The sequence below is a fragment of the Camponotus floridanus genome, unplaced genomic scaffold (assembly GCF_003227725.1).
Source record: "Camponotus floridanus strain SB8 unplaced genomic scaffold, Cflo_v7.5 scaffold77, whole genome shotgun sequence".
Taxonomy (NCBI): domain Eukaryota; kingdom Metazoa; phylum Arthropoda; class Insecta; order Hymenoptera; family Formicidae; genus Camponotus; species Camponotus floridanus.
Window position 1 is genome coordinate 249,514 of NW_020229846.1, and position 27,994 is coordinate 277,507.

General features: G+C 30.5%; 1 protein-coding gene across 8 annotated transcripts; it reads right to left on the reverse strand.

Annotated features, from left to right (window-relative positions):
• Positions 1 to 384: 384 nt before the first annotated feature.
• On the reverse strand, positions 385 to 27,760 carry LOC105251152 (protein phosphatase 1 regulatory subunit 12A). 8 transcript variants are annotated; one of them, XM_011257719.3, is made up of 22 exons: positions 26,799 to 27,758; positions 22,694 to 22,824; positions 21,504 to 21,622; positions 20,680 to 20,839; positions 20,290 to 20,434; positions 19,962 to 20,095; positions 19,732 to 19,877; positions 19,333 to 19,464; positions 19,032 to 19,114; positions 18,826 to 18,946; positions 18,623 to 18,737; positions 17,044 to 17,178; positions 16,061 to 16,231; positions 15,424 to 15,555; positions 14,458 to 14,641; positions 13,686 to 13,841; positions 12,422 to 12,608; positions 12,148 to 12,257; positions 11,288 to 11,359; positions 6,610 to 6,936; positions 4,984 to 5,076; positions 385 to 1,517 (listed from the first exon to the last, which is right to left on the reverse strand). In XM_011257719.3, exons 1-21 carry the CDS (start codon positions 27,045 to 27,047, stop codon positions 4,984 to 4,986), a joined length of 3,102 nt encoding a protein of 1,033 aa, XP_011256021.2. In that variant the 5' UTR covers positions 27,048 to 27,758; the 3' UTR covers positions 385 to 1,517. The 8 variants fall into 8 exon arrangements, with proteins under 8 accessions (XP_011256021.2, XP_011256029.2, XP_011256027.2 ...); XM_011257727.3 differs by lacking the exon at positions 26,799 to 27,758 and adding an exon at positions 22,911 to 23,071; XM_011257725.3 differs by lacking the exon at positions 13,686 to 13,841 and having other exon boundaries at positions 26,799 to 27,760.
• Between the last annotated feature and the right edge of the window lie 234 nt (positions 27,761 to 27,994).

Sequence of the window (27,994 nt, forward strand, 5' to 3'; positions counted from 1 at the left end):
AGACATGTTACAATATGTATAAAACATGTATAGAAATTTTATTTTATTATGATGTGACTTAAAAGCTAATAAAATAAAACTAAGATTCATATGTTGTGTAAGTTATGTATTAAATATTTACACAAATATTATTTTCTAATAAACTTCATTACGAAATAACTACATTGAATCATCCTTTTTTTTACAATTGTTTACAATAATATCATTTAAAAAAACATGCCAACTGTCAGTTTACACATTCCATAATCCAATATTTATAAATTCGTTTTTATCCAGAGTGTATATTGAACAATCATTTTTTTTATTAATGCTATAAGAAAATAATAGGTAACAGCATTTCATACATTAGACAAATAGTTAAAAATAATAACACAGATTCTACCACATCAACAGCATTCGAACTCAAGTTTTTTTGTCATCAACAGCATTCGAACTCAAGTTTTTTTACAGCCACAGCTCTAACATATAGTAATTTTAGCACTTTAAGGAGATTAAAAAAAATCCCAATGTGTCTTAAGTATATTTTACATGTATATCTGTGATATTATAAGAAAATGTATTAATATTACAGAGTAAAATTAAAAACATTTATTCTCCCGTACATGCATCAAATTTCTGCTTATACTGCAAAAATGGCAATGATGGAAGGATTTATAAATTGCAGTCTTCAGAGAAAGGCCACTTGAGTAGCAAGATCATGTTCTTTGTGACTCCATTCTTCTTTACTAGCTGTATAATTTAACCAGGCGAAACAGAAATATCGTTTATTGCTTTTCTTTTAATGTAAATGGACTCGTTTTACTGTGTTTATTTGTCTGCAGTCAGAGTATTTCAGAGACTTGCTCCGTAAGTAAAAATTTTTTCTTTCAATCATTAAAATGCCGCATTGTCATCACCATTGTCTATTACATATTTACATAAAAATATCCTTAATAAAGAAACTCAACATTGATAACGTGATTTGTTAAAAAAAGAAAGCTGTAAAAAATCAACATTTTTTCTTCTCTCTAGGAAGTCAAATATAAAGTAAATCTGGATTTCTTCTTTTTTTTTCTTTACTACCAAACATCGAATTGATTTTAGTGGATTATGAAAAATTTATCTTTCTATATATAAGACAATAAAAAATAATTCCGCAAAGTAAAATTTCTTTCTCTAAGTCTTTTACAAAATCATTCACAGTCTAAGAATAAGAGTACTATCTTTTTTTCGCCTTTGGCACAGCCATGCGATTAATAATTTGTTCTCATCATCGGAATAAGTTAAATTACTAGCACAAGGATAAATTCATCGATAGCGTGATGTGCGTTTGTAAGAATACTAGATAATAATGCTGCGATAATTAAAGCAATTCATTTCGATATACAAATTAATAACATAGAATTAACAATTTAAAATTTCATTGCGATGTGTAGTCGAGACTACAAGATTTATTTGGACAATTTGCTGATTACTCTGATCAAGGCACCATTTTCATCTTTTAGCCTCTGATTTTCGCATTTTAGTTGGTCCATCACCTAGAAAGAAAAATGTCACACTAATTCTCATGTGCTAAACGAAAACATAACAGAGGAGTTACATTATACAGAGGAGTACAAAGAGAAATGATGCCGTTATAGACGGAGTAATAAGTGCTCACAAAAAACAACAGGAAGATAAACGGAAAAAGAGAGAGGCACTCACAAATATTACTGCAACCAAAAGTCATTAAAGTATACAGAGGGTCCCAAAAGTCCCGGACTGGTCGAATATTTCATAAACTATGCATTTTCAGAAAGAAATGTTTCAGACAAAAGTTGTATGGCTTGAAGGGGGCCATCAGATAGTGGCAATGATTTGACACGGGAGAGTCATTTGAAAGTCACGTGAAGATCACCGTCAATTTCTTAAATGGAACTCCCTATTTTTTATTACATATTCGTGTAGCTTATCTCGAGAGCTTTCCAAAACACTTTAATAAAGTAAGTTTCTTCATTAAGTACTTTTTAAGTTATGAGGCTTCAAATCATTTCTTAATTTTACATAAACCGTAAAATATCTTGTAAAATATTCATTTTTCGATTATCTTACCTTAATACTTTTATATACAAAATAATGAGAGGAATTAATTGGTGTAAAGAAAAAACATAGTTGTTTTTAAGAAAAAAATATGTAATTTGCAATTAACAATTACATATTTTTTTAAAAACAACTATGTGTTTTCTTTACACCAATTGATCCCTCTCATTATTTTGTACATAAAAGTATTAAGGTAAGATAATCGAAAAATGAATATTTTACTAGATATTTTATGGTTTATGCAAAATTAAGAAATGATTTCAAGCCTCATAACTCGAAAAGTACTCAATGAAGAAATACTTTATTATAGTGTTTTGAAAAGCTCTCGAGATAAGCTACACGAATATGTAATAAAAAATAGGGAGTTCCATTTAAGAAATTGAAGGTGACCTTTACGTCACCTTCAAATGACTCTCCAAGATCAAATCATTGCCACTATCTGATGGCCCACTTTAAGCCATACAACTTTTGTCTGAAATATTTCTTTCTAAAGTGTATAGTTTATGAAATATTCGACCGGTCCGGAACTTTTGGGACACTCTGTATATTCGGGTATATTGTATACTAGCAGAAATTAATATATGTGTTCAGATAAAGAAACGAAAAAATAATCGAATGAACCGAGCAAGTAACGTTTCATCAATTTATGATGTTCGTACTACATTTGACAGCAACATCGTAGATTCTTTATTTCTTTTGATTATAATTGAATATTGCATTTGTATACACAAATCTTCTCTTTATAATTATATATTTATAGATTTTTCACTATTGTTCATTACTAAATTCTCTTCATAATTATTTACAAAATTACAGAAACCTGACACAAACTTAAACTTAAAAGTAATAAATCTTCATATGTGTAGATCTTACACAATAAATATTTATATCTGTGCTTGGAGGACAATAATCTCCTTAGGCTCGTATACAATCTAAGTGAAGCTTAGTTATAGAATTAAATTTAACACTGTTTAGAAAGATATGCATAGGTTTAATCAATAATTTGATTTCAGGAGCATTTTATAAAAATATTAAAAGAGCGTATTAAATGTGTGTGTTATCGACTATGACTGATTTACCACATACTTTCCTTTCGAGCACTTTTAGAACACTACAAAATAATAATTGTTGATTATGAAAGCTTTCTAATGCATACCATGTAATAATGATGAATATGTAACATTATGTACATAAAAATTAAAGTAAGATTAATGCCAATCTCAATATATGGATTGGCCATTTTACAAAGTAGATCTATGTCAATAAGATGCGATAAAAATGCAACGATTTAACATTTAACATGCTTTCTGAGAAATAAAGAAAGATAGATAGAGGAGTAAAAATCTAAGTTAATAAATGTGTAGTACATGTTGATTTTAACGTATGTCGAACATATTTCGGGAACTGCCACACAATTACGATTAAGATGAATGAATGAAAAAAAAAAAGGAATAATCAGTTGCAAAGTCATGACTTTGTTTTTGATGTGTAACACGTGCCAGAGATGATTATCGATGCTTGGTGATGACGCATTCAGTTTACAAATGTTATACTGCATGTTGGATGGTGGTTTTATTGATGAAGGTAAAATTTCTCCTAAAGAGTTATAAAATTACGGAATTCTATATTCATTCCTATGCATCCTTAATATATGACAGACTGCGTTCTTCTGTTTCTTGTTAAGACTTATGCAATGATTTTTTTTTAGTAAATATATTATTAAGTCGCGTCTATAACATGCATCACACAAACAGTCGCGAATAATTCATTATAATTGCCACGGTTTGAAATTTTTTACAGCAATCTTAAATAATCGTACACGTGTATAATGTTATACATATATAATCGCTCTCTCTCGCGTTAAGATTCGCGTTGATTTTGCAAAGATGGAAGTGCTATTAGTATCACACTAGCAGTGTTTGCTGGTATCTAGATAAAATTATCTAGATAATTATCTAGATAAAGAAATGGATCATCTTTATCTTTATCTTAGATAAAAAATATATGTCATCTTATCTAAAAATTGTCTAAGATGACGTTTTTATTATGAAAAAGAATTTTCCAGGCAAGCTTCTAAAAATCTATCTAAAATATATAAAATATATTTTTTATTTGGAAAATAATATTACAAATATACTTTATCTTGTACTTGTTTTACTTAAATTTGCGCAATGCATTAATGTATATTTTATAAAAATGATATACGTATTGTTACATAATGATTATTATATTATTAATATATTATAAATATATTATAAATATAAATTAATAAATAAATATTTATTATATCATTTATATACCTTTTTGTCATTATTCAAATATTCTTTAGAAAAAGAGAAAGAATATGTGTTTATGATTTTAATATCCCATTTATAATCTGCGTCACATTTTTTACAAATATTTATAGTCTTATAAAATAAACAAAAATATCTAGATAATTATCTAGATTATCGCAATAATCATCTCATCTTTCATCCAGATTAAGTAAAAGCAAAATCATCTTTATCTCATCTGAGATAAATTTACGGATTTTTATCTTTATCTTTATCTAGATAATTTTGAAATTATCTACAGCAAACACTGCACACTAGTAAAAGGATGCGCGATCGTATAATGTTCATTATGATATTCGGGATGAAATGTATGTATTATTAAAAGGACTGAAGTCTCTCCTTTACAAAAGTATAAGCTGCTAGTGTCGTTTAATTAAAGATTGATTAACGATTGCTTTGGAATGCACTTTATAAAGCTGAATTATATAATAAGTAAATGAGTAGCATCGTTCTTGTTGTTTTAATACTGGCGGTCGAGGAACACGAAATTTTAATCAATCATTCGATTAATTAATTAATTAATTAATTAATAATGCTATACGTGAGACACGATGTCTATCGTTAACGCAGATGCTGTCATTGTGTTTTTTACCTATTTAGTATTGGTGAGTTTGGATACGACACGGGTAAGTGCCCGATTTTCGGCTTTCAATCTCTCATTTTCAGCTTTGAGTTTTTGCAATTGCTGTAAACAGTTAAACAATTAGCCTAAAACCCCGCCATTTTTTATTTATTTATTTTTTTGTTTTCCTTTTAGTCTCAAAATAGCCCCCAAAAACATACAACTGACGCTTCGTTAAAACAGATAAGTAAAACCGCGTGCAATTCCCCGCTAAACTACGCTAGAAATTCTGAGAGAAGCGAAACACAGAGGAAGAGATATACAGGGTGTCCTATTTTAAAGGACCCACTCAAATATTTCAGAAACACTGCGTTAAATCAAAAAATGTTTCAAACAAAAGTTGTGTGGCTTCAAGGGGGCTATAAGATGGTGACAATGATGTGACCTTGGAAAATCATTTGAAGGTCATATGAAGATCACCGTCAATTTCTTAAATGGAAACCCCATTTTTATTGGAATTCTTGTAGCTGACATCGAGAGTTTTCCAAAACACTAATTAAATGTTTTTTCATTAAGTACTTTTCGAGTTATAAGGCTTGAAATAATATCTTAATTTTACATAAACCATAAAATATCTAGTAAAATATTCATTTTTCGATTATCTTACCTTAATACTTTTATGTACAAAATAATGAGAGGAATCAATTGAAGTAAAGAAAAAAACATAGTTGTTTTGAAGAAAAAATATGTAATTGTTAATTGCAAATTACATATTTCTTCTTCGAAACAACTATGTTTTTTCTTTACACCAATTGATTCCTCTCATTATTTTGTACATAAAAGTATTAAGATAATCGAAAAATGAATATTTTACTAGATATTTTATGATTTATGTAAAATTAAGATATTATTTCAAGCCTTATAACTCGAAAAGTACTCAATGAAGAAATACTTTATTATAGTGTTTTGGAAAGCTCTTGATGTCAGCTACAAGAATACCAAATAAAAAATGGGGGTTTCCATTTAAGATTTTAAAGTTGACCTTCATATGACCTTCAAATGATTTTCCAAGGTCAAATCATTGTCACCATCTTATGACCCTCTTGAAGCCACACAACTTTTGTTTGAAACATTTTGCGATTTAACGCAGTATTTCTGAGATATTTGAGTGGGTCCTTTAAAATGGGACACCCAGTATAAACGAGCGAACAGAAATGATTATTTCCCGATTGAAAAATCAATCAAGTAGACTAATCTGAGTAGAAAATAAGATAAGAGAGTAAAGCGCCTTGAATAAAAATGATAGGTAAGGAAAAGCATACAAAATAGATGCACCGAAGCAATCGGAATTTTTACAAAAAGGATTATCTATGTTTTCTTGTCGCTACTAGTCGTAGCAATACAACAAAAAGAGATGACGGGTGTATGACTAACTAAAAAAAGGAAAAAAATCTAGAGAACAAAATCTAAAATTGTGAGTATACAGATATACATTGAGATGTATATTCGTACACAGAGATAAAATCACAGAAAATTGTGGTCCAGCCTCGTAATTATTTAATTCAACGTATGAAAGCGTCTTTGTTCCATTTGCTATCACATAAATAAGAATTGTTGAAAAATTGAAGGAATTAATTACGTGAAATCCGAGCTTACCTTTAATTCTTCTTCCATTTCCGAAAGTTTTCTTTCCATTGCTCGCCTTTCTCTCTTTTCTGCCTCAGAGAGAATTACTTTGTTTTGGTTGCTTTGCGCTTTCTCCAATAAACTTCTAACTTCCTTCAATTGTTCATCGGAACGCTTCAATTTGTCCTTTAACCTTTCGTTCTCGACCTGAGATTCCTCATACAATTTCTTATAGTCTAATTCGCCATTTTCGGAATTATTGGATTTTAATCTGATCGGCGTTGATGACGCTTCTGATGATAATGAAGATATTGAACCTAATCTATTAGTCCTCACAGAAGAACGATCGTTTCCACTCTAAAACAGATATAATATTAAGTGTCATTAATTTTTGTGAAATGCATTATTGTCTAAATTCCCTTAAAAAAAATTCTGATGAATTCTGGAATATTAGCACTGTCGAGAATATTACAAATATTTGTAAGGATATTTCAAAAGGTCAGCAAATATATCTCTAGCAGATTCTTCAAAAGTTTGATTATGCAGGATGTTTCAGACCACCCACTTAAAAATTAAAGAAGTGGTTATTTAAAAACAGTAAAAACATTTTCTTTATAAATCGAATGCGCACTATCGAATGGTGATATTTTCAACTTCTGGTTCCGGCCGGAAATAGGCGATTCAGAACAGAAGTGCATTTTTTTAAATGGAACCCTCTATTTTTCATTGCATATTCTTGTAGCTTACCTCGAGAGCTTTCCAAAACACTATAATAAATTATTTTTCCATGAAATACTTTTCGAGTTGTGAGGCTTGATATCATTTCTTAATTTTATATAAACCATAAAATATCTTGTAAAATATTCATTTTTCGATTATCTTATTTTAATACTTTTATGCACAAAATAATGAGAGAAAATTGGTGTAAAGAAAACATACAGTTGTTTTTAAGAAAAAATATGTAATTTGCAATTAATAATTCCAGTTGTGTAATTCCAGTAGTGTTTTGGAAAGCTCTCGAGATAAGCTACAAGAATATGTAATGAAAAATAGAAGGTCCATTTAAAAAAATGCACTTCCGGTCTGAATCGCCTATTTCCGGCCGGAACCAGAAGTTGAACATATCACCATTCGATAGAGCGCATTCGATTTATAAAGAAAATGTTTTTACTGTTTTTAAATAACCACTTCTCTAGTTTTTAAATGGGTGGTAAGGGTGGTCTGAAACACCCTACATAAATCATTTTTTAAAAATTATGTTTTAAGAAAAATCGCTTACAGCGTATCCTTCGGAACTAGTTAGACTAGTTAGACTGGAACTCCTGGATCTGATATTTAAACTCGGTTTTATTTTAGATCTGCTAAAACTCTCTGTTTTTTGCGCGTGTTGACGAACGTTCAAGTTGGGCGTTACGTTTAAATAATTGTAACTGGGAGAAGGACTCAAATTTAAGGAATTTACGGCTGCGTGAGAGGGTAAAGTCACACCACCGTATCCCGTATTCGTTCCACCATACGTAGTGTAGAGGTTTTGATATGAATTCGTATTGTTCGTCGATTTCACATACGGACTTATACGGAATAGATCGCTATTCTTTCCGCTTTTGTTCAAGAAACTCGACCCGGTGTATAAATTGGGATTTTTCGCGCTCAACAAACTCGGGTTGTACGTTAAATTATTCTGATTTAGCGAAAGCAATCCACCGATTCGTGACCTGTTTCCATAAATTGATTTCCCATTTGTTGACGCTTGAGCTCTCAAGCCCGCAGCTGTTGTTGGCTTAGTCTGTGCTCCCTTTCTGTACGAAGACATGGTTTACGTCACGTGCAAAGCTATTACGAGCCGTTACAGCATCGGCAATTTTTTTTTCTTTTTTCTTTTTTTTTTTTACAAAATTCCTCACTCAACTTCTACACTTTATTCGTACATTAACGGTTGCTGAAAATTGTTATCACAGCCTACGCGATACCACAATAGCGAAAGCTTTATAATTTCTAGAGCAACGCACATCAAGTACTGCGGAGAACAGATGATGGACTGACGGAGATTGGGCAGGAGAACCCAAGACATCTCTCTCTCAGGCAGTTTACTTTAAAGCATTACTACTATGCGCTATTTTTGGAATGCACGCGTAGACACACACACACAAATATCAAGGTTTCGGAGAATAAATGCAGCCTGTATCGCAGTTTAAACACATTTTAACACAAAACTCATAGAAATATATAAAAATTTCAATTCATCAATGTATCAAGTACATATGATATATTGTATATCTAATTTTGTACTAGAGAGAAGTAAGATCAAGAGAATCGGAAAACATGAGAATGAGTATTATAGAGAGATTTCGTAACATTAGCTCCCGATATATAAGTTTTATATATAGACAGTGTTTGCTGGTATCTAAATAAAATTATCTAGATAAAGAAATGGATCATCTTTATCTTTAACTAGATGAAGAAATACAAAGTATCTTTATCTTTATCTTAGGTAAAAAATATATGTCATCTCATCTAAAAATTGTCTAAGATGACGTTTTCATTATGCAAAAGTTTTCCAGGCAAGCTTTTAAAAATCTATCTAAAATATCTAAAATATATTTTTTATTTGGAAAATAATATTACAAATATACTTTATCTTGTACTTGTTTTACTTAAATTTGTGCAATGCATTAATGTATTTTATAAAAATGATACATGTATTGTTACACATTGATTATTATATTATAAATATATTATAAATATAAATATATTATAATTATAAATTAATAAATAAATATTTATCATATCATTTATATACTTTTTTGTTATTATTTAAATATTCTTTAGGAAAAGAGAAAGAATATGTGTTTATGATTTTAATATCCCATTTATAATCTGCGTCATATTTTTTACAAATATTTATAGTCTTATAAAATAAACAAAAATATCTGGATAATTATCTAGATTATCGCAATAATCATCTCATCTTTCATCTAGATTAAGTAAAAGCAAAATCATCTTTATCTCATCTAAGATAAATTTACGGATTTTTATCTTTATCTTTATCTAGATAATTTTGAAATTATCTACAGCAACACTGTATATAAAAGTGTTGATGATTTGTTTATTATGGATAAAAGATTGACTGACGTTTAGCAGTGTTCATGAGCAGTAAACGTATACGATCCTAAATGTCAAAGCGTCAAATTGTATTCCGGGCACATTGATAGAATACTTTTAGACACGGTCGGGCCATGTTCACGATCATCTTTTTTTACAATTCTTCAATTGCCGATCATCTTTCCGAATGAAGTTTTACCATTTCCTGCTAAAATCTATTCGATAATTTTAAATTTAAAAAAGAACACAAGAGAAATATTTATTTAAAAAGTGAATAAAATTATGTGTTGACGTGTGTTTCACGATTATTTATATATAAATTGTTAATTGCATATTTTCTTTTAAAAACAACTATGTTTTTTCTTTACACCAATTGATTCTTCTTATTATTTTGTACATAAAAATATGAAGGTAAGATAATCAAAAAATGAATATTTTACTAGATATTTTATGGTTTAAAATTAAGAAATTATTTCAAGCCTCATAACTCTAAAAGTACTCAATGAAGAAATACTTAATTATAGTGTTTTGGAAAGTTCTCGAGATAAGCTACACGAATATGCAATAAAAAATAGGTGGTTCCATTAAAAAAATTGAAGGTGATCTTCACGTGACTTTCAAACAACTTTTCAAAGTCAAGCCAATGACACCATCTTATGGTCTGCTTCAAGCCATACAACTTTTGTCTGAAACATTTCTTTCTGAAGTGTATAGTTTATGAAATATTCAACCGTGAACTTTTGATAAGCACTGTATATACCTATATTTTTTTTTCATATAGAATATTGAACACATAAATGACAGAACAAATAAAGATTATTGAATAATCGAGAATATACAAAGAGGTTTTTATTGAACTATTTTATCAAGAATATGCGAAATAGAAGTTATTCTTCCAAGAAGCTAAAAATAACACCAAGCTCCGGTAGCCTACTAAAGTCATTTATATCTGGTGAATGAAAAAGTTACACTGGAACTTTGTGCGAGAACGAGCTGTCTTTCAAAATTACAAAAATATATTTAATATTGGACATATTGAATATTGGAGAAAGAGAGAACATTTGTTCTTTTCTTGTTATTTGCATCATTTTGTAGAAATGGCAGAATAGTTATGACACAATCGTCCGACCTGTCCAACAATCGAAAGCTACAGAAACTTATCGAGGCCAAAATGAGATGATGCCTCATCATTCGTACACTTCCCTCCCCCTCTTTCCTTATGTTTCTCTCGCGTCAGAAAACTGCGCGTTATCCAATTTTGGTTTCTTGGCACATGTCTAGTAAATCCGTGACAACAGACTCGTAAATTGAAATTCGGACAGACACTTTGGCGTCAAAAGGATTTAGTTAGTTCAAAAAAAATAAAGATGGTCGCGAAAATGGGGAAACGATATATTTTGGATCAACGGTGGAATTCGTCCATCATGCAGCGATCAGCTTTATTATTCGCGCAATATAATTTTTCTTTATTATTTTGAACTAACTTATTTCAATTTTAAGCAGTGCTTTATATACTTCTAACGATAATGCTTTAATAAAATAAAGTTGACACATTATGTAATAGAAATTGCAAGACTTTGAAGTAGAAAAAGATGAATTTACTTACTTCATTGTGATTGATCTTGGAATCATCACAGTCACCGCCAGCAATTACATCTTGTTTCTCCGGATCGATTTCCTATAAAAGATAAAATATTGTTTTAGATATATTTTTAAACATATTTATTTATATATATAATTTCTACAGAATAATTTTCATTACATATGATTAGCTTTCAGCTAATTTTTGTCATTTTAAATCTATGTTATTTTTTTTCAAATATACAGGATGTTTCAGACCACCCGTATCACCCATTTAAAAATTAGAGAAGTGATTATTTCAAAAAAGTAAAAACATTTTCTTTATAAGTCGGGTGTGCTCTCAAAATATGTAATTTGCAATTAACAATTCCATATTTTTTCTTAAAAACAAGTGTATGTTTTCATTACACCAATTGATTCCTCTCATTATTTTGTACATAAAAGTATTAAGGTAAGATAATCGAAAAATGAATATTTTACAAGATATTTTATGGTTTATGTAAAATTAAGAAATGATTTCAAACCTCATAACTTGAAAAGTACTTCATGGAAAAATAATTTATTATAGTGTTTTGGAAAGCTCTCGAGGTAAGCTACAAGAATATGCAATGAAAAATAGGTTTCATTTAAAAGAATGCACTTCCGGTCTGAATCGCCTATTTCCGGCCGGAACTAGAAATTGAAAATATCACCATTCGATAGAGCGCACCCGATTTATAAAGAAAATGTTTTTACTTTTTTGAAATAATCACTTCTCTAATTTTTAAATAAGTGGTCTGAAACACCCTGTATAATTCTTTCTTATTTTCTCCTGTGAATTAGAACATTTTTAAGGGAAGATTAATATAACTTTTTTAGATAACTTCAACTGAAATTGTTACTAACATCCATATCCACGTGGACTACACCCGTCGACCTTCTTTTAGGCCTACGTCTCCTTTGTATAACTGCCTGTGTAGCTTGTGCATTTCTACTATCATTTTCCTTATCTTGTTCTATAACATAACACAATTTCGATCTTTTATATAAATGATCGTCAATGCTGCACAAACTAACTCTATATTTTCATGAAATATTGTAAATAAGTTATAAAAAACAAGTAGTATAAAAGTATAAAAAACAAGTTTTATATTGTATAAATTATTCTATAGATCCTTACCCTTGTCATCAGATTGCTTTAATGATCTCCTAAGGGGTAAAGTAATTGTGGTTTCTGTACTACTGGTAGCAATAGTTTCTACAGGCGCTGATGATGGTCTAGGTATACCAGTTCCACCAGACGGTCTTCTCATGTAGGCCGATGTATTATCGGTAGCAGGTTTATTATTAGCGTCTTCTAACTGAAACTATACAATGAATTACAATATACAGGGTGTCCCAAAAGTCCCAGCCTGGTTGAATATTTCATAAACTATGCACTTTAGAAAGAAATGTTTCAGACAAAAGTTATATGGCTTGAAGGGGCCATTAGATAGTAGCAATGATTTGACATGGGAGAGTCATTTGAAAGTCACGTGAAGATCACCGTCAATTTCTTAAATGAAATCCCCTATTTTTTATTACATATTCGTGTAGCATATCTCGAGAGCTTTCCAAAACACTATAATTAAATATTTCTTCATTGAGTACTTTTCGAGTTATAAGGCTTCAAATCATTTCTTAATTTTACATAAACCGTAAAATATCTGTAAAATATTCATTTTTCGATTATCTTACCTCAATAATTTTATGTACAAAATAATGAGAGGAATCAATTGGTGTAAAGAAAAAACAGTTGTTTTTAAGAAAAAAATATGTAATTTGCAATTAACAATTACATATTTTTTTAAAAACAACTATGTGTTTTCTTTACACCAATTGATTCCTCTCATTATTTTGTACATAAAGGCATTAAGATAAGATAATCGAAAAATGAATATTTTATTAGATATTTTATAGTTTATGCAAAATTAAGAAATTTCAAGCCTCATAACTCGAAAAGTACTCAATGAAGAAATACTTAATTATAGTGTTTTGGAAAGCTCTCGAAATAAGCTACACGAATATGTAATAAATAGGGGGTTCCATTTAAGAAATTGACGGTGATCTTCACGTGACTTTCAAATGACTCTCCCATGTCAAATCATTGCCACTATCTGATGGCCTTCTTCAAGCCATACAACTTTTGTCTGAAACATTTCTTTCTAAAGTACATAGTTTATGAAATATTCGACCGGTCCGGGACTTTTGGGACACTCTGTATGTTATTATGTGTTTTGATTTATACAATGATATTTATGATGCTTCGTTTCTATTGTTGTGATTGAAGTTTCATCACATTTTACATCTTGTAACGCATTGCATGGCGTAGCACCGACTATAACGGATAATCGCGTGAATAAATATAAATAAATAATAATTTCGTAAGAAAATACCGCACAGACCTTGCTCCCATTGTCTACCCTTAATCTCCAAGATGGTCGTCTTTCAGGCAAATTAGATTCTTCTATTTTATTCGCAGTAGTCACGGTAGCAGTAGTTGAGGTTGCAGTTGTTATTGTAGCTGTGATCGAAGCTGTATTGCTGACAGTAGTTGTAGGCTGTATTATTTAAAAAAAAAATGAATAAATGTATCGACTTCGTAATGCATCGTCTGGACTTTATTTAATCGTCCTATTGCATTATATTTGTATATAAGAATATAATATATAATAAAAAATAAAATATAATATGTACTTTCAATTTTAAACAACACAGGTACTTCGTGAAGGCCATGGAATAATATATTAGATCGTCGTTCGTTTATTATACACATTAATACAATTCAATAAAAAATAACTTTGAAACCTAAGAAAGAGGAAAATCATTTGCTTAGCAGATTTTTGATGCTGAATAGAATTCCGGTCTTCAAATCGTGATGTGATAGAACAATTTAAAAGCCAAAATTATAATCATCATACAAAACTACGAGAAGTAATCTCCTTTCTTTGGTTTAAAAAAAAATCATTTTTTCTCGAGTGTAATTAATATGCCGCATTACGTTTTAATATTCACTTTTTATCAACATTCTCATAAAAAGAGGGCGTTTTTCTCAACACTATCATACACTGCGAATGAAAAGAATTTTTTCAAACGGTTCACTTCGTGCGATTAGTCATTCTTTAATCAATTGATAAGACAATCCGTATGAGATAAAAATATCGATATGATCTTTACCTGCGTGGATGGTGTTCCTGCCGACGATTCGTTGTTCTGTTGCTTCTTCTTGACTAATTGTTCCGCGCTCTTGATCTCGTCTAACGTCACACCTTGAGTTGATCTTCTAGTTTCTCTCACTCTCTTCGCGTGGGCTTTCCTTTGGGTTTCACTTTCCTCATCACGTACCGGTGGAACGAAGGATCTGTATACACAATAAGATATACACAATAATACATATGAGATGAAAAAATATCTGCGAGTTTACAAATTGCAACAAAAGATATACAATGTATCATCAGGTCGGTTTTATCTGTGCAATGTAACAAACTTTTAGTAAGCATTATGTTCAATGCAATTTGTAAGCAATATTAAAAATTTCACAGAAAACAGCAAAAATATATCCTTGTAAATGTATATATCCCTGTAAAATATAATTAATACATCTTCTTTGTGTGTTCCAGATGTATCTATGGTGTCATTAAGAAATCATTCATTTTTCCTGCAGTAGAATATATTAATTTTTCGATTGATTAAAATATTAAAAAAGTAGATATGTAATGTTTAATGCTCGTATATAATAAAAAATTGTTTCAATTAATAATTTTCCACAGAATATCAATTGGACTTTTGTGTCACAGTGAACTGATGCAAGTATCACAGTGTTTACAAATTTATATATTTAACAATACAAAAATCAAATAAAATGTATTAATATGTAGCAAAGTGTGTCCATTTATCGACTATGATTGTCTAACATTTTGGTAATTGGTAAATTCAAATGTGTGATTGCTTGTGAATGAGACAACTATCACAAAATTCAAATATAAAACGATTAATGTGCAAATAAAAAGAATAATCACACTGCAAAAGCAAAATTTCATGCTACTGCCAGCAAATTAACGTAAATTACACGTAAACATTTGAAGATATATATATGCAAAAGTCATATTTCAGGAGGATCTTCCGAGCAGAGTGAGTACCCACTTGAAGAAATTCTTGAAGATGTTTCCTGGACTTAGTTTGCTCCCGCCTGGTGTAGTGGGAGTTCCAGGAGCAGATGTTACTGCATTATTTGTATTTGATACAACTGTAGATGCAGCTTCCATTGGTTGAACACTATCCAGCCACATTCATATTATATAATGTACATTGTAAAATGTAAAAATATACATGTCAATTATGTGCATGTAATAATGTATTCTGATATTGTAAATAAGTGTTTAGGATACTCTTACGCGGCTTGGAAATATGAAATTTTATATAATATCAATTATGTGGCAAAAACTATATATTTGAAATCCTTATAATTTAAAGACATATCGATCATTCCGAAATTTAAAGAATTATGGAATCTTTCATCTTGTATATAAAAAAATGGAAGTCAAATGTGAAAGTATTGAAAAAAAATCCACTATATTTACCAAACACTCTTAGCAATATTGCAGACAAATAATTAAACATAATTTTATCACAAAATATTTTACACAGTTCATAAAGTACCGCAATCCATTTATAATTTCTTGTAAAATAAATTAAGTGATATAAGATCAAGTTTTAGAGATTTATAGAAATATACATTTCTATATATATGTATACATATATCTAATAAAAATTTATTTACCTGCGAATTTGATTGACTGGAATAGGACTTGTTGTTGTGGTGGCAGTGGTAGTTGTTGTGATGGATGACAATAAACTCGAGGCCAATGTTTTAGATGCGGATGTTGGTGAAAGTGTATTGCTTCCTTGTGGCAGTCTTGACAATTCCAAATTTAATTTCACGTCTTTTTTTCTAGAGTGTCAGAATAAAATAAATAATTAAAAAGAAATAATATATAATAATAAATTATATTAAATATGTAATAATACATAATAAAATATTAATGGTAGCATACATTTTAATGACAGACATATTGTTGTATATTATCAGTAAATATATTAAAATTCACAGAAGCACATACTAAAAATAAAAATATCTTACTTATTCATGTTTTCGTGACTAAGAATAAAATAATTTTTATAAAAAAATGTCTGAAAATGTCTGAAAAAATGTCTCTTTTATAAAAAATTTTGAATGTTCTTTGATAAATATATATTTTTTAAAATTTACTTCTCAAAAAGACGTAAATATATCGAGTTTTAAATTTCTGAATTTGTCATATTTATTTTAATCATGACAGAGTTATAAGTGTAATATTAAAGAAAATTGCTCCTATTAAACTTATATATATATATATATATATATATATATATATATATATATATAAGTTTTTATAAAATTGTTCAAAAATTGTTAAGAGTTAAGATTTCCATCAAAATTATTGTTTTAAATTAAAGCATTTTAAAGTTTCAAGCTCAAAGATAGCAAGCCACATTAAAAGCCCATTCCATACATAATGTATAAAACAAATATTAAAACCACATCTTTTATAGATTTACACACATTTTCGAATAATACAAATAATATAATATGCATTGCAATGCTCTACATATTATACAAGATAATTGTATTGAACAATTTGATATGTAGAATTAATACAATTGCAGTTTGTATTGTAAAAATTAAAGCTGTATACACATCGATTAGAAGCAAGCGGCATATACCTGTGTGTTTCGCGTAGAGATGCAGAACGAGTCGTAGCATTGGTGTGAGTAGTAGCAGCTGCATTGCAGCGATGGAGCGTAGGACACGAGAACGCCTTGATGCGAGCACGTAATGCCAAATACTGCTCATAAAACCTGCATCACATGCATTACCGTGCCATGCATATTTCTACGTTAATTTTCATGGGTATAGGGACATACATTACAAAGAGACACTAAGTTTGCAATTAAGATGCCAGACACATGGAATATGCGTATAATACAATATCTTAGTTGGAACGTAGCACAGCTGTTAATAGCATTATATACAGAGTGTCCCAAAAGTCCCGGACCGGTCGAATATTTCATAAACTATGCACTTTAGAAAGAAATGTTTCAAACAAAAGTTGTATGGCTTGAAGGAGGCCATCAGATCTTGTCACGTACCGTTTCTTTGGTATAGATCATTGCTTCTTATTTGTTTGTGGATTTTCTTTTATTATGAGTGCCTGTTGCTCTTTTAGATTTTCAAGAGCTTTGAGGATGTCTGCATTAGCAATATCAAAAGCAGTTTGGGACCCTAAAAGATAGTGGCAATGATTTGACATGAGAGAGTCATTTGAAAGTCACGTGAAGATCACCGTCAATTTCTTAAATGGAACTCCCTATTTTTTACATATTCGCGTGTAGCTTATCTCGAGAGCTTTCCAAAACACTATAATTAAGTATTTCTTCATTCAGTACTTTTCGAGTTATGAGGCTTCAAATCATTTCTTAATTTTACATAAACCGTAAAATATCTTGTAAAATATTCATTTTTCGATTATCTTATCTTAATAATTTTATGTACAAAATAATGAGAGGAATTAATTGGTGTAAAGAAAAAACATAGTTGTTTTTAAGAAAAAAATATGTAATTTGCAATTAACAATTACATATTTTTTTAAAAACAACTATGTGTTTTCTTTACATCAATTGATTCCTCTCATTATTTTGTACATAAAAGTATTAAGGTAAGATAATCGAAAAATGAATATTTTACTAGATATTTTATGGTTTATGCAAAATTAAGAAATGATTTCAAGCCTCATAACTCGAAAAGTACTCAATGAAGAAATACTTAATTATAGTGTTTTGGAAAGCTCTCGAGATAAGTTACACGAATATGTAATAAAAAATAGGGAGTTCCATTTAAGAAATTAACGGTGATATTCACGTGACTTTCAAATGACTCTTCCATGTCAAATCATTGCCACTATCTGATAGCCCCCTTCAAGCCATACAACTTTTGTTTGAAACATTTCTTTCTAAAATGCATAATTTATGAAGTATTCGACCGGTCTGGGACTTTTGAGACACTCTGTATGTTGATTTTATTAATAAAAAAAAAGAAAAAAAAAAAAGAAAAGAAAACACTCAATATTTCTACAAATATAAAGCTGTAGACATGTGTAATTTTAAATAATGATAATGATAATGATAATGATAATGATAATGATAATAATAATAATAATAATAATAATAATAATAATAATAATAATAATAGTAATAATAATAATAATAATGACGCGCTAAACAAAGGACATAATTACACACTCACTTTTCGTCTGTTTCAAAACTATGTGTTCTTCTTAACACCACATCGGGCTCTCCGCTAATTTTATTTGGTACTGGTGTTATCTTAATGTTGTTATCCTTATCCTTATCTTCGAGTTCTAAAAAGTGACACCCACATAAGATTATTAGAGAAACTCAACTTAAAGGTTAAAAGAAATGTAATTAAAATATATTCAATGAACTTACTTGTAGAATTAGTAGTTTCAGTACTTTGCATTTTATTTCGAAAGGAACCTGAACGTCTCCAAGATGGTACAACACCTTCTTCATTATCCTCAGTCTGTTGTTTTGGTGGCAATATTGGAGCCTTGCAAGACATAACACGAGTAAAAAAAATTATTTAAAAGAACACAAAATTAACGATTTGCTAATAAAAACAATTAACATTTTACCTGATTAGGAACTTTATTAGTTTCGACCGGAGATATTGGACTATGGAGTGCATTTTCATCCTTGTTTACTCTATTTTTCTTTTCTGCAAAACAATTGATTAAAAATTATTACACTACTAATTTTGAAAGGAAGAAATATTTGAAGTCTCTGACTCTGTGACACAATAACTAAAATCCAATATTTCGTTTAAAATATTCTGATATAAAAATATCTGAATATACATGCAATATATAATAGTAAGCAATATAGTTTGTATTTTATATAAAGAAAAAAGAAAACGGTCTTACAGATCAAACTTACCATCATCTGTAAGACATGTCACATGGTTAGACTTATCAGATTGATTGGAGAAAGTGGAAGAGTGTGATTCTGAGCTAGTCTCAGATTCACCTTCACCATCACTCTCTTCCATGTGTGTTTCACGTGTTGCTTCTGTCCATGCAGCAAATGTTATAAGAAATACAGATTACAGTTAACAGTATATAAAGATTAGATTCGCAAAATTGGACAATAGCAGATATATAGAAATTTGTGTGAAAATAGTTTGCAAACATTATTCTCTTTTCCCTTTTCTCAGAAAAACATGGAAGTTGCAAAGTAGATAGTTATTAATGTAATCATTTCTTAAAAAAAAAAAAAAAAAAAAAAAAACGTGCGGATTAGATCGTATGTCGCAATATAATGCAAACAAGAACTTACCAACATCGCTGTTTGTACTAGTGCTGGAATCTTCTTTGTCAGATTGAATCTCCAATTCAACCTTCTTAACTTTATTTGGTGTTTCTTCTTCAAAGATCTCTGCAGATTCTTGTACCATTACTGCATTATCAGCACTCGTTGAAACGCTAATAATAAATTAATACTAATAATAAATTAAAATAAAAGATTGATGCCTTATATTACATTATTACAATTATCTTGTCACGTACCGTTTCTTTGGTATAGATGATTGCTTCTTATTATTTGTTTGTGGATTTTCTTTTATTATGAGTACCTGTTGCTCTTTTAGATTTTCAAGAGCTTTGAGGATGTCTGCATCAGCAACATCAAAAGCAGTTTGGCCCTAAAAGCAAGATATTAATAAGAAAAATATATTGTATTTAAAAAAAAAACATTTGTATCATGCATCGTAAACAGCCTAAATTAATCTTTAAGTTAGATTAGCCTAGGACTAACTAGGATCAATCTAGAATCAATATAAATATTTTCACTTAAACTAATCTATACTATACGTATTGTAAATGTTTATTCTCTTACGGCGTAATTTTTTATATCCATATCACAGCCATTCTCAACAAGAAGTTTGCAAGTTTCCAATTGACCCCAATGAGCCGCACCATGTAAAGGCGTCCATCCATCAAAGTCCTGTGCATCAACATTGCATCGAGCTTGTAGTAATATGCTGCACAGAAGTATTAAAAGAGTTCAATAAAAAAAACTAGATTTCACATAGAATTTCATATACAAATCTGTTATTATATAAAAAAGCTAAAATTTTTTAAAATAACTTTTTAAAATAATGTTTTGTTACATTACATACATTATATTTTTAATATGAAAAGTACACTTTCTTTACCTTCCTTTAGTTAATATATTACATTATATAATTTTTTAATTATATGATGATAAAGGTATAACATCTCTTACTGCATGACTTTGATGTAGCCTTTGGCAGCAGCAACGTGAAGTGCAGTAGCTCCTGATCTAGGATGTACAGAATCCTTGCCTGGTGCACCTGACCGCCAAGCTTTTGCGTCGTTCAGCATTGATTGTTCTTCTTCACTTCTAGCTTGATCACAATCGATGCCTATAAAATTAAATTTATTAATTAACAATTTATATTCAACAATTACTTTTAATCTTCTAATCTAATGTTTTAAAAGTATATTTATGATGAATTTTGGTCAACAAATTAAGCTGTATGTTATGAAAAAAAAAACGCTTTTGATATCAACACTTTGGAAAATATCTCCTATCAAATATTTCTATTTGAATAATTAATATTTGCATATGCAAAATATGAATAAATCATATATAAATAGGCATTGCCTAGAAACTATTTCAGTATTGTATATAAAATTATATCAACATTATGAAAAGAGGTCAATGAAAGAAGGAAGCTTTGCCAATATGCGATATTTGCTACGTCTGAACGCGCAAAATTTTAGCCGAATACTGACATGAATTTTAGATATGTGTTTAGTATTTCAGTTTATCAATATACATGCATGATACAGAGTTTTTGTCTAAAGTGTTAGAAATAGATAGAAAGAGGAAAGAGTTAAGTTAATTTTTTGCCACTTATATAATTAGATTACTCGCTTAAATTATCGCAATACGGATATTTCGGGACTACGATATATATATATACTATGATTTCCAGCTACGATTTTCCTCGGAGATCTATAATTAAAAGTTTTACGCAGTAGGCCTCATAGACATCTTGCAAATATACATATATAAATACAAACCTGCTTTATTTATATGCTGTTGGAGCATGTCTTCCATCTCGTCGCTTTCTGCAATATCCAACGCCAGTTCACCATCGTTGTTAACTGCTGCCAGATTACATCCTTGTTCTATTAAGTATCTGTAAAAAAAAACATACATAATTTTTCATTTATTATAATAAATATGATAAATATGATGATTGGAATCTTGAATATTTTTACAATATATAGAAAATATATATTAAATATATATATTAAATATATATTAAAATATATATTAAATATATACAGGGTGTCCCAAAAGTCCCGGACCGGTCAAATATTTCATAAACTATGCACTTTAGAAAGAAATGTTTCAGACAAAAGTTGTATGGCTTGAAGGAGGCCATCAGATAGTCGCAATGATTTGACATGGGAGAGTCATTTGAAAGTCACGTGAAGATCACCGTCAATTTCTTAAATGGAACCCCCTATTTTTTATTACATTCATATAGCTTATCTCGAGAGCTTCCCAAAACACTATAATAAAGTATTTCTTCATTGAATACTTTTCGAGTTATGAGGCTTGAAATCATTTCTTAATTTTGCATAAACCATAAAATATCTAGTAAAATATTCATTTCTCGATTATCTTACCTTAATACTTTTATGTAGAAAATAAAAAAAGAAAACACATAATTGTTTTAAAAAAAATATGTAATTGTTAATTGCAAATTACATATTTTTTTCTTAAAAACAACTATGTTTTTTCTTTACACCAATTGATTCCTCTCATTATTTTGTGCATAAAATTATTAAGATAAGATAATCGAAAAATGAATATTTTACTAGATATTTTATGGTTTATGCAAAATTAAGAAATGATTTCAAACCTTATATCTCGAAAAGTACTCAATGAAGAAATACTTTATTATAGTGTTTTGGAAAGCTCTCGAGATAAGCTACACGAATATGTAATAAAAAATAGGGAGTTCCATTTAAGAAATTAACGATGATTTTCACGTGACTTTCAAATGACTCTCCCATGTCAAATCATTGCCACTATCTGATGGCCTTCTTCAAGCCATACAACTTTTGTCTGAAACATTTCTTTCTAAAGTGCATAGTTTATGAAATATTCGACCGGTCCGGGATTTTTGGGACACTCTGTATATTAAAATATATATTAAATATATCTCCTTTTTTATAATTGTGTAAAAATTTCAACTCACTTGGCAATGGATATGAATCCACAAGATGCCGTAGCGTGTAAGGGTGTCCATCCTTCATTATCTCCACGATTGATATCCGCTCCTTGCTCCACCAAAAATTCCACCATGTCCAAGTCATCATCGATGCAGGCCTATTACACATAACAATTACAATATAATGCAAATATAAGAAGAATACGATATTATGCGCTGATTGTACATCAATATGGATAGGTACACGAGTCAGACGAGAAGGATGAAAGGCGTGCGCGATTGGCAAGATGTATTTCGAGATCCCGGCATCGGGACTGCCGATTTTGCTCGGTCTGGTCGCGATCCAAGCTTTGAATCGACGTTATGTTACAAATACACTGTTAGATTTTCCATACATTATTACCTTTTTAATGGCAAACATTACATAATTTCATAGTAATATATGATATGGAATGTTTTGCCACAAGATCTGTGATAAATTTAAACCACATAAAATTTTCTCATAAAAAGATCAAAGATCAATCCTTTCAATATAGTTGTCTGAATATATAAAATCATGGAATAATTTAGAGATAATAATATAAAGAAATATATTTATTACAAAAATACATTTAATTGCAATCTTTTTGTTATCGTTTTAATTAAGTGATCTTTTTGTCACAGATTAAATGCGAATAGCAAATATATTTTCGTGGAATTATTCGCATCAATGTACGCAAATTCCTCTAGTTTTCGATATATTTCGGAGGTAAAAAAAAAAGTAGGCACATATTACAACACATTGCTAGACACACAGGATTTAAACTGAACACAGATGCTGCAGCCTGCGACTTCTAACAGAGAGCTATAAATAGCATTTGATGCCTGATGTATTTTCACATTCTATTTTCGCAAATCCATGAAATGCCTTAACTTCCTCCTTACTTAAATAACGATCATAAATATTTCATCTTATGGAAAATATCGTTCCATCGAATAAGACTCGAGTAACTCCTGATTGCTATTACTATCACATACAAACACACACACACACACACACACATTTATGTATGTATGCATGTATATATTGAATAATATATTTTTAATACCATTTACCAATTTCATTCATTTACAATTATAATTTCAGAATAAACCTTGAAAAGAAAAGCTTGAAAACATAAAAATTATTCAATATATATACTGTTATATATATTCATCGCCATACACATTTATTATATTAAATATTTTTCAGTTGTTTTTCTGAAATCGTTACAATTGTTAATCAATCGAGTTGGAAAATAGGATATAAAAATATACTTAAAAAATATATATGTAAAACGGATTTAATGGAAATTGGACGGATTTAATGAAAATTTATAAATAATATTAAAATAATAATATAATTTTTAAAAATTTATAAATAATTTTAAAATAATAATATAATTTTTTTAAAATTATTTTATAAATAAATATATATGTAAAACGGATTTAATGGAAATTGGACGGATTTAATGAAAATTTATAAATAATATTAAAATAATAATATAATTTTTAAAAATTCATAAATAATTTTAAAATAATAATATAATTTTTTAAAAATTATTTTATAAATAATTTTAAAAAGATTATATTATTATTTTAAAATCTCCCCAAAAAATTTTCTTATTGATACAATTGCTTCTCGACTTATGATATGATTATTCTTTCTGCATTAAAAATTCTTCGATCTTCTCATTTAATGTATATCCTCATTAATTACCTAGATACTGTAATAACCGTTACGGCATGTATGTACAAGCTGTCCCGGATTGCCCAGTTGTGCCAGCTTTTAGAAACACCCAGAAATAGGCTGCTCATAAAAGCTTACTACTCGCGAAAAAAATCGTTGCCAGTGTGACAAGGAAATAGCTCTATACAGTGCGTTGTCAATCAGAGAAGTCCATTAAAATTACAAATTCTTTATTTAAAAATCAATATATAAAATTAATTTTTTTATAAAATATACTCCTGGACAAAATTAGCGCATAATTTTTTTTTACTTTTTCTTTAAAATTTAAATATCAGCTTTTAAAGAAAAAATGAAAAAAAAATTATGAGTTACTTTTATCCAGGAGTATAGTTGAGTATAAAATTAATAGACAGAGACTTCATTTATGAATTTAGATCTTTAGTTTGTTAAAATTTTTTAATTAAACTTTAATTAAATATATCCATTGTATATAGTTATTCAATAATAAAACAATTAGGATTTATTTTCTTTATGTTTTGAAGCCAAACTGGGAAATAATTCGATAATTGGCCTAATTAAAAGAATTCCGAGATAATTAAAAACTTTCAAATTATTAAATAAATGTAAAGTTATTTATAAATTATTAATAACTTAACCAAGTGTTACATACACAATTTGTACAACAGGCATTCAGAGTAATATCAAATATGTTGGGCTTGGCAATTATTTTATACTCCAACATATAAGTGAAGAATACATTAACATGAATGTATAACACATATGATAAAAATTTTCAATCATTGGAACACTTCATTGAGAAAAAACAAATTATGATTTACAATAAACAAGCATATAAATAATAAAATTATATAATAAAATTGTAACAAAAATTGTAGTAAAATTATATAATAAAATTGTAATAAAAATCATACAATAATATTAAATAATTATGAACCATAGAATTAACTTTTTAATTTAAAAATTTACTCAAGAATCTACAAGTTATTTTGTTGGATAATTTGAAAATGCAAAGACATATTTTCTAAAGAATTCACATGATATATCTCTTAATTAAGTAGACTTTTAGAAAATGAAAAGATATTTCTTCATATAAAACTTAATTAATTTTGTTTTAAATATAGTTACGCTTAAAATTTCATTATTTACTCTCATGATTTCACAGTAAACAGTTTTTTTATATTTAAAATAAAATGACTTGAATGAATTTTAACATTTTCAGGATTTAGTGTCAAAATTTTAATATATAAATTAATATATATTAAATATATAAATTAATAAATATTAATAAAATATACAGAATGTCCCAAAACTCATAATCAATCTTTCAAAGACAGATTCTTGGGATCATTTGGAGACGATTTTTCCTCAGCGAAAATGTCGATGAAGGCCATCATTTTTTTGCATGTTCCCAATTTTTGTCATCATATATCTTTGCAATTAAGCCTTAAATTAAAACTCAACTAAAGTAAACTCTATTTAAAATTAATCGAAGAATGTGGTTTTGTTAATATTTTATTTCTACAAAGCTTAATTTACGAAAAACCCCTTTTTTCCAATCACTTATAATTCGAAAATTATTAGTGCCTCAACATTTTCATTGAAGAAAAATCGTCTTCAGATGATCCCAGGAATCTGTCTTTGAAAGATTGATTATGAGTTTTGGGACACCCTGTATAAATTTATATATATAGCTTAAATGTATGAATAAACCATTTACAAGAAATTTGAATTTTTTTTAGGTAAACAACATGAATGACAATTCCTACATAATAATATTGCATTTTGAAATTAAACACAAACTCAATTAATAAATATTAAATTATACAGCTTAAGCATGAGAAAACACGGTGAAAGAGGAGCAAAATATTTTCCTTCTGATATTCCGATTGCATGGATACTTTCGAGAGAGAATCACAATAACGTGTCAAAATATCTATAACAGTAAGGTTAACGCTTTCGTTACATAAGATATTATTCCTCGAAGTAGCCTCTTCGCTAATATCCGTCAACAATAATTAATCGAAAGTGGCAATAGACATCGTTTGCCATCAACGTGATGATTTCATCTCGATCCTAAACAGAGCCACTTCTTCTTGTCAAAAATCCTTCTCGTCAACAATCTTATCGGTTTGAAACAATACTCTGATTAGACAGCTGGAGCTCGTAGCCATCTTGGAGTCCCATTCTCGCGCTCGAGAGAAAGAGAGAGAGAGAGAGAGAGAGAGAGAGAGAGAGAGAGAGAGAGAGAAGAGGACGACGATAAGAAAGGAACCCAGACAGCATACATGTCTAAAAGACGACTTAAAGACGTCTTAAAGTCCTTTAGACATCTTTAAGACATCTTTTCGTCTGGGAGGACGCGTCCGGGCGCGAACTGTCAAGCGCGACTCCCCCCCCCCTTACCTGATGCAGCGCGGTGAGGCCGTCGACGTTCCCGGTGTTGATGTCCGCCCCCTTCTGCAGCAGGCGCACGACCTCCTCCTTGTCGCTGGCGGCGCACGCCGCCAGGAACACGCAGTCGGCGGAGAACTTGATCTTGCGCGCGACCTGGCGCGGCTGCGCGGGCTCGCGGTTCGTCTCGGACTGTTCCCAGCGCTTGAGCTGCTCGGCGCGCTTGAACAGGGCCGAGCTGGAACGCGTCTCGAGAGACATCGCCCCGACGACGGCGACGACGACGACGTCGAAGAGAGCACGACGCGCTCGGCCGCACTCCTCTTCCCCCTCCTCCTCCCAAAGGCAGAGCAGCGGCGGCGGCGGCGGCGGCGCTGGACGGCTCTATAATCGCCTCTTCTCTCGTCGCGCGCGCCGCGGGCTTCGCTCCGTCCCCCCCTCCCCCCGCTCCGCCTCCTCCTCCGGCGCCTCCTCCTCTTCTTCTTCTCGCTTGGCGCACGCGCGCGATCGCGCACACATGCAAACGGACACGACACGCACACGGTCACTCGCTCATTTACTCGCACGTCCTTCCTTCCACCCTATCTCCGTCTTCCTTCGCTTCCGGCGATCTTATCTGTCTGAATCGAATCTCTTCTCGAGTGACTATGATGATGATGATGGCGATTACACCGTGTTAATATGTACGCACGCACGCACTCGCGTTTTCACTGCACGTGAAACAGGCGTTTCCCCGGAGCCTGATTCCGTATATACTAGGGAAGAGCGGGTAAGAATCGAGACGAGGGTTCGCGGGGTTTCACGGAGCCGGAGGGAGCGGTCGCGATCGGTCGTACACCTCCTCCTCTGGCTCCTCTGCCGGATCATTTAACGGAACGGGTAGACTCGCGAATCTCTCCCCGCTATTCCTGGCCGCTCCTCTTTCGCGCTCCACGCCGAACGAGCAGATCTAAGCTCCGAGAGACGAGAATCTCGAGGCTCGGCGTCGATGCCGATCGGCGCGACGTCTCGCGGAAGCGAGCGAAAGACGGTGGCGTGTTCCTTTCCTCGTCGGATCGGTGCTTCGCAATTGGTGGACGATCATTCGTTGAGAATATGAGGATACAGGGTGTCACTTAAGTGGCGCCCATTTATTTAGCGATATTCCTCGTGGAAAACTGAATCGAAAATCGTCTTGAACTATTTTTTTCTATAATGCTTAAGGCCGG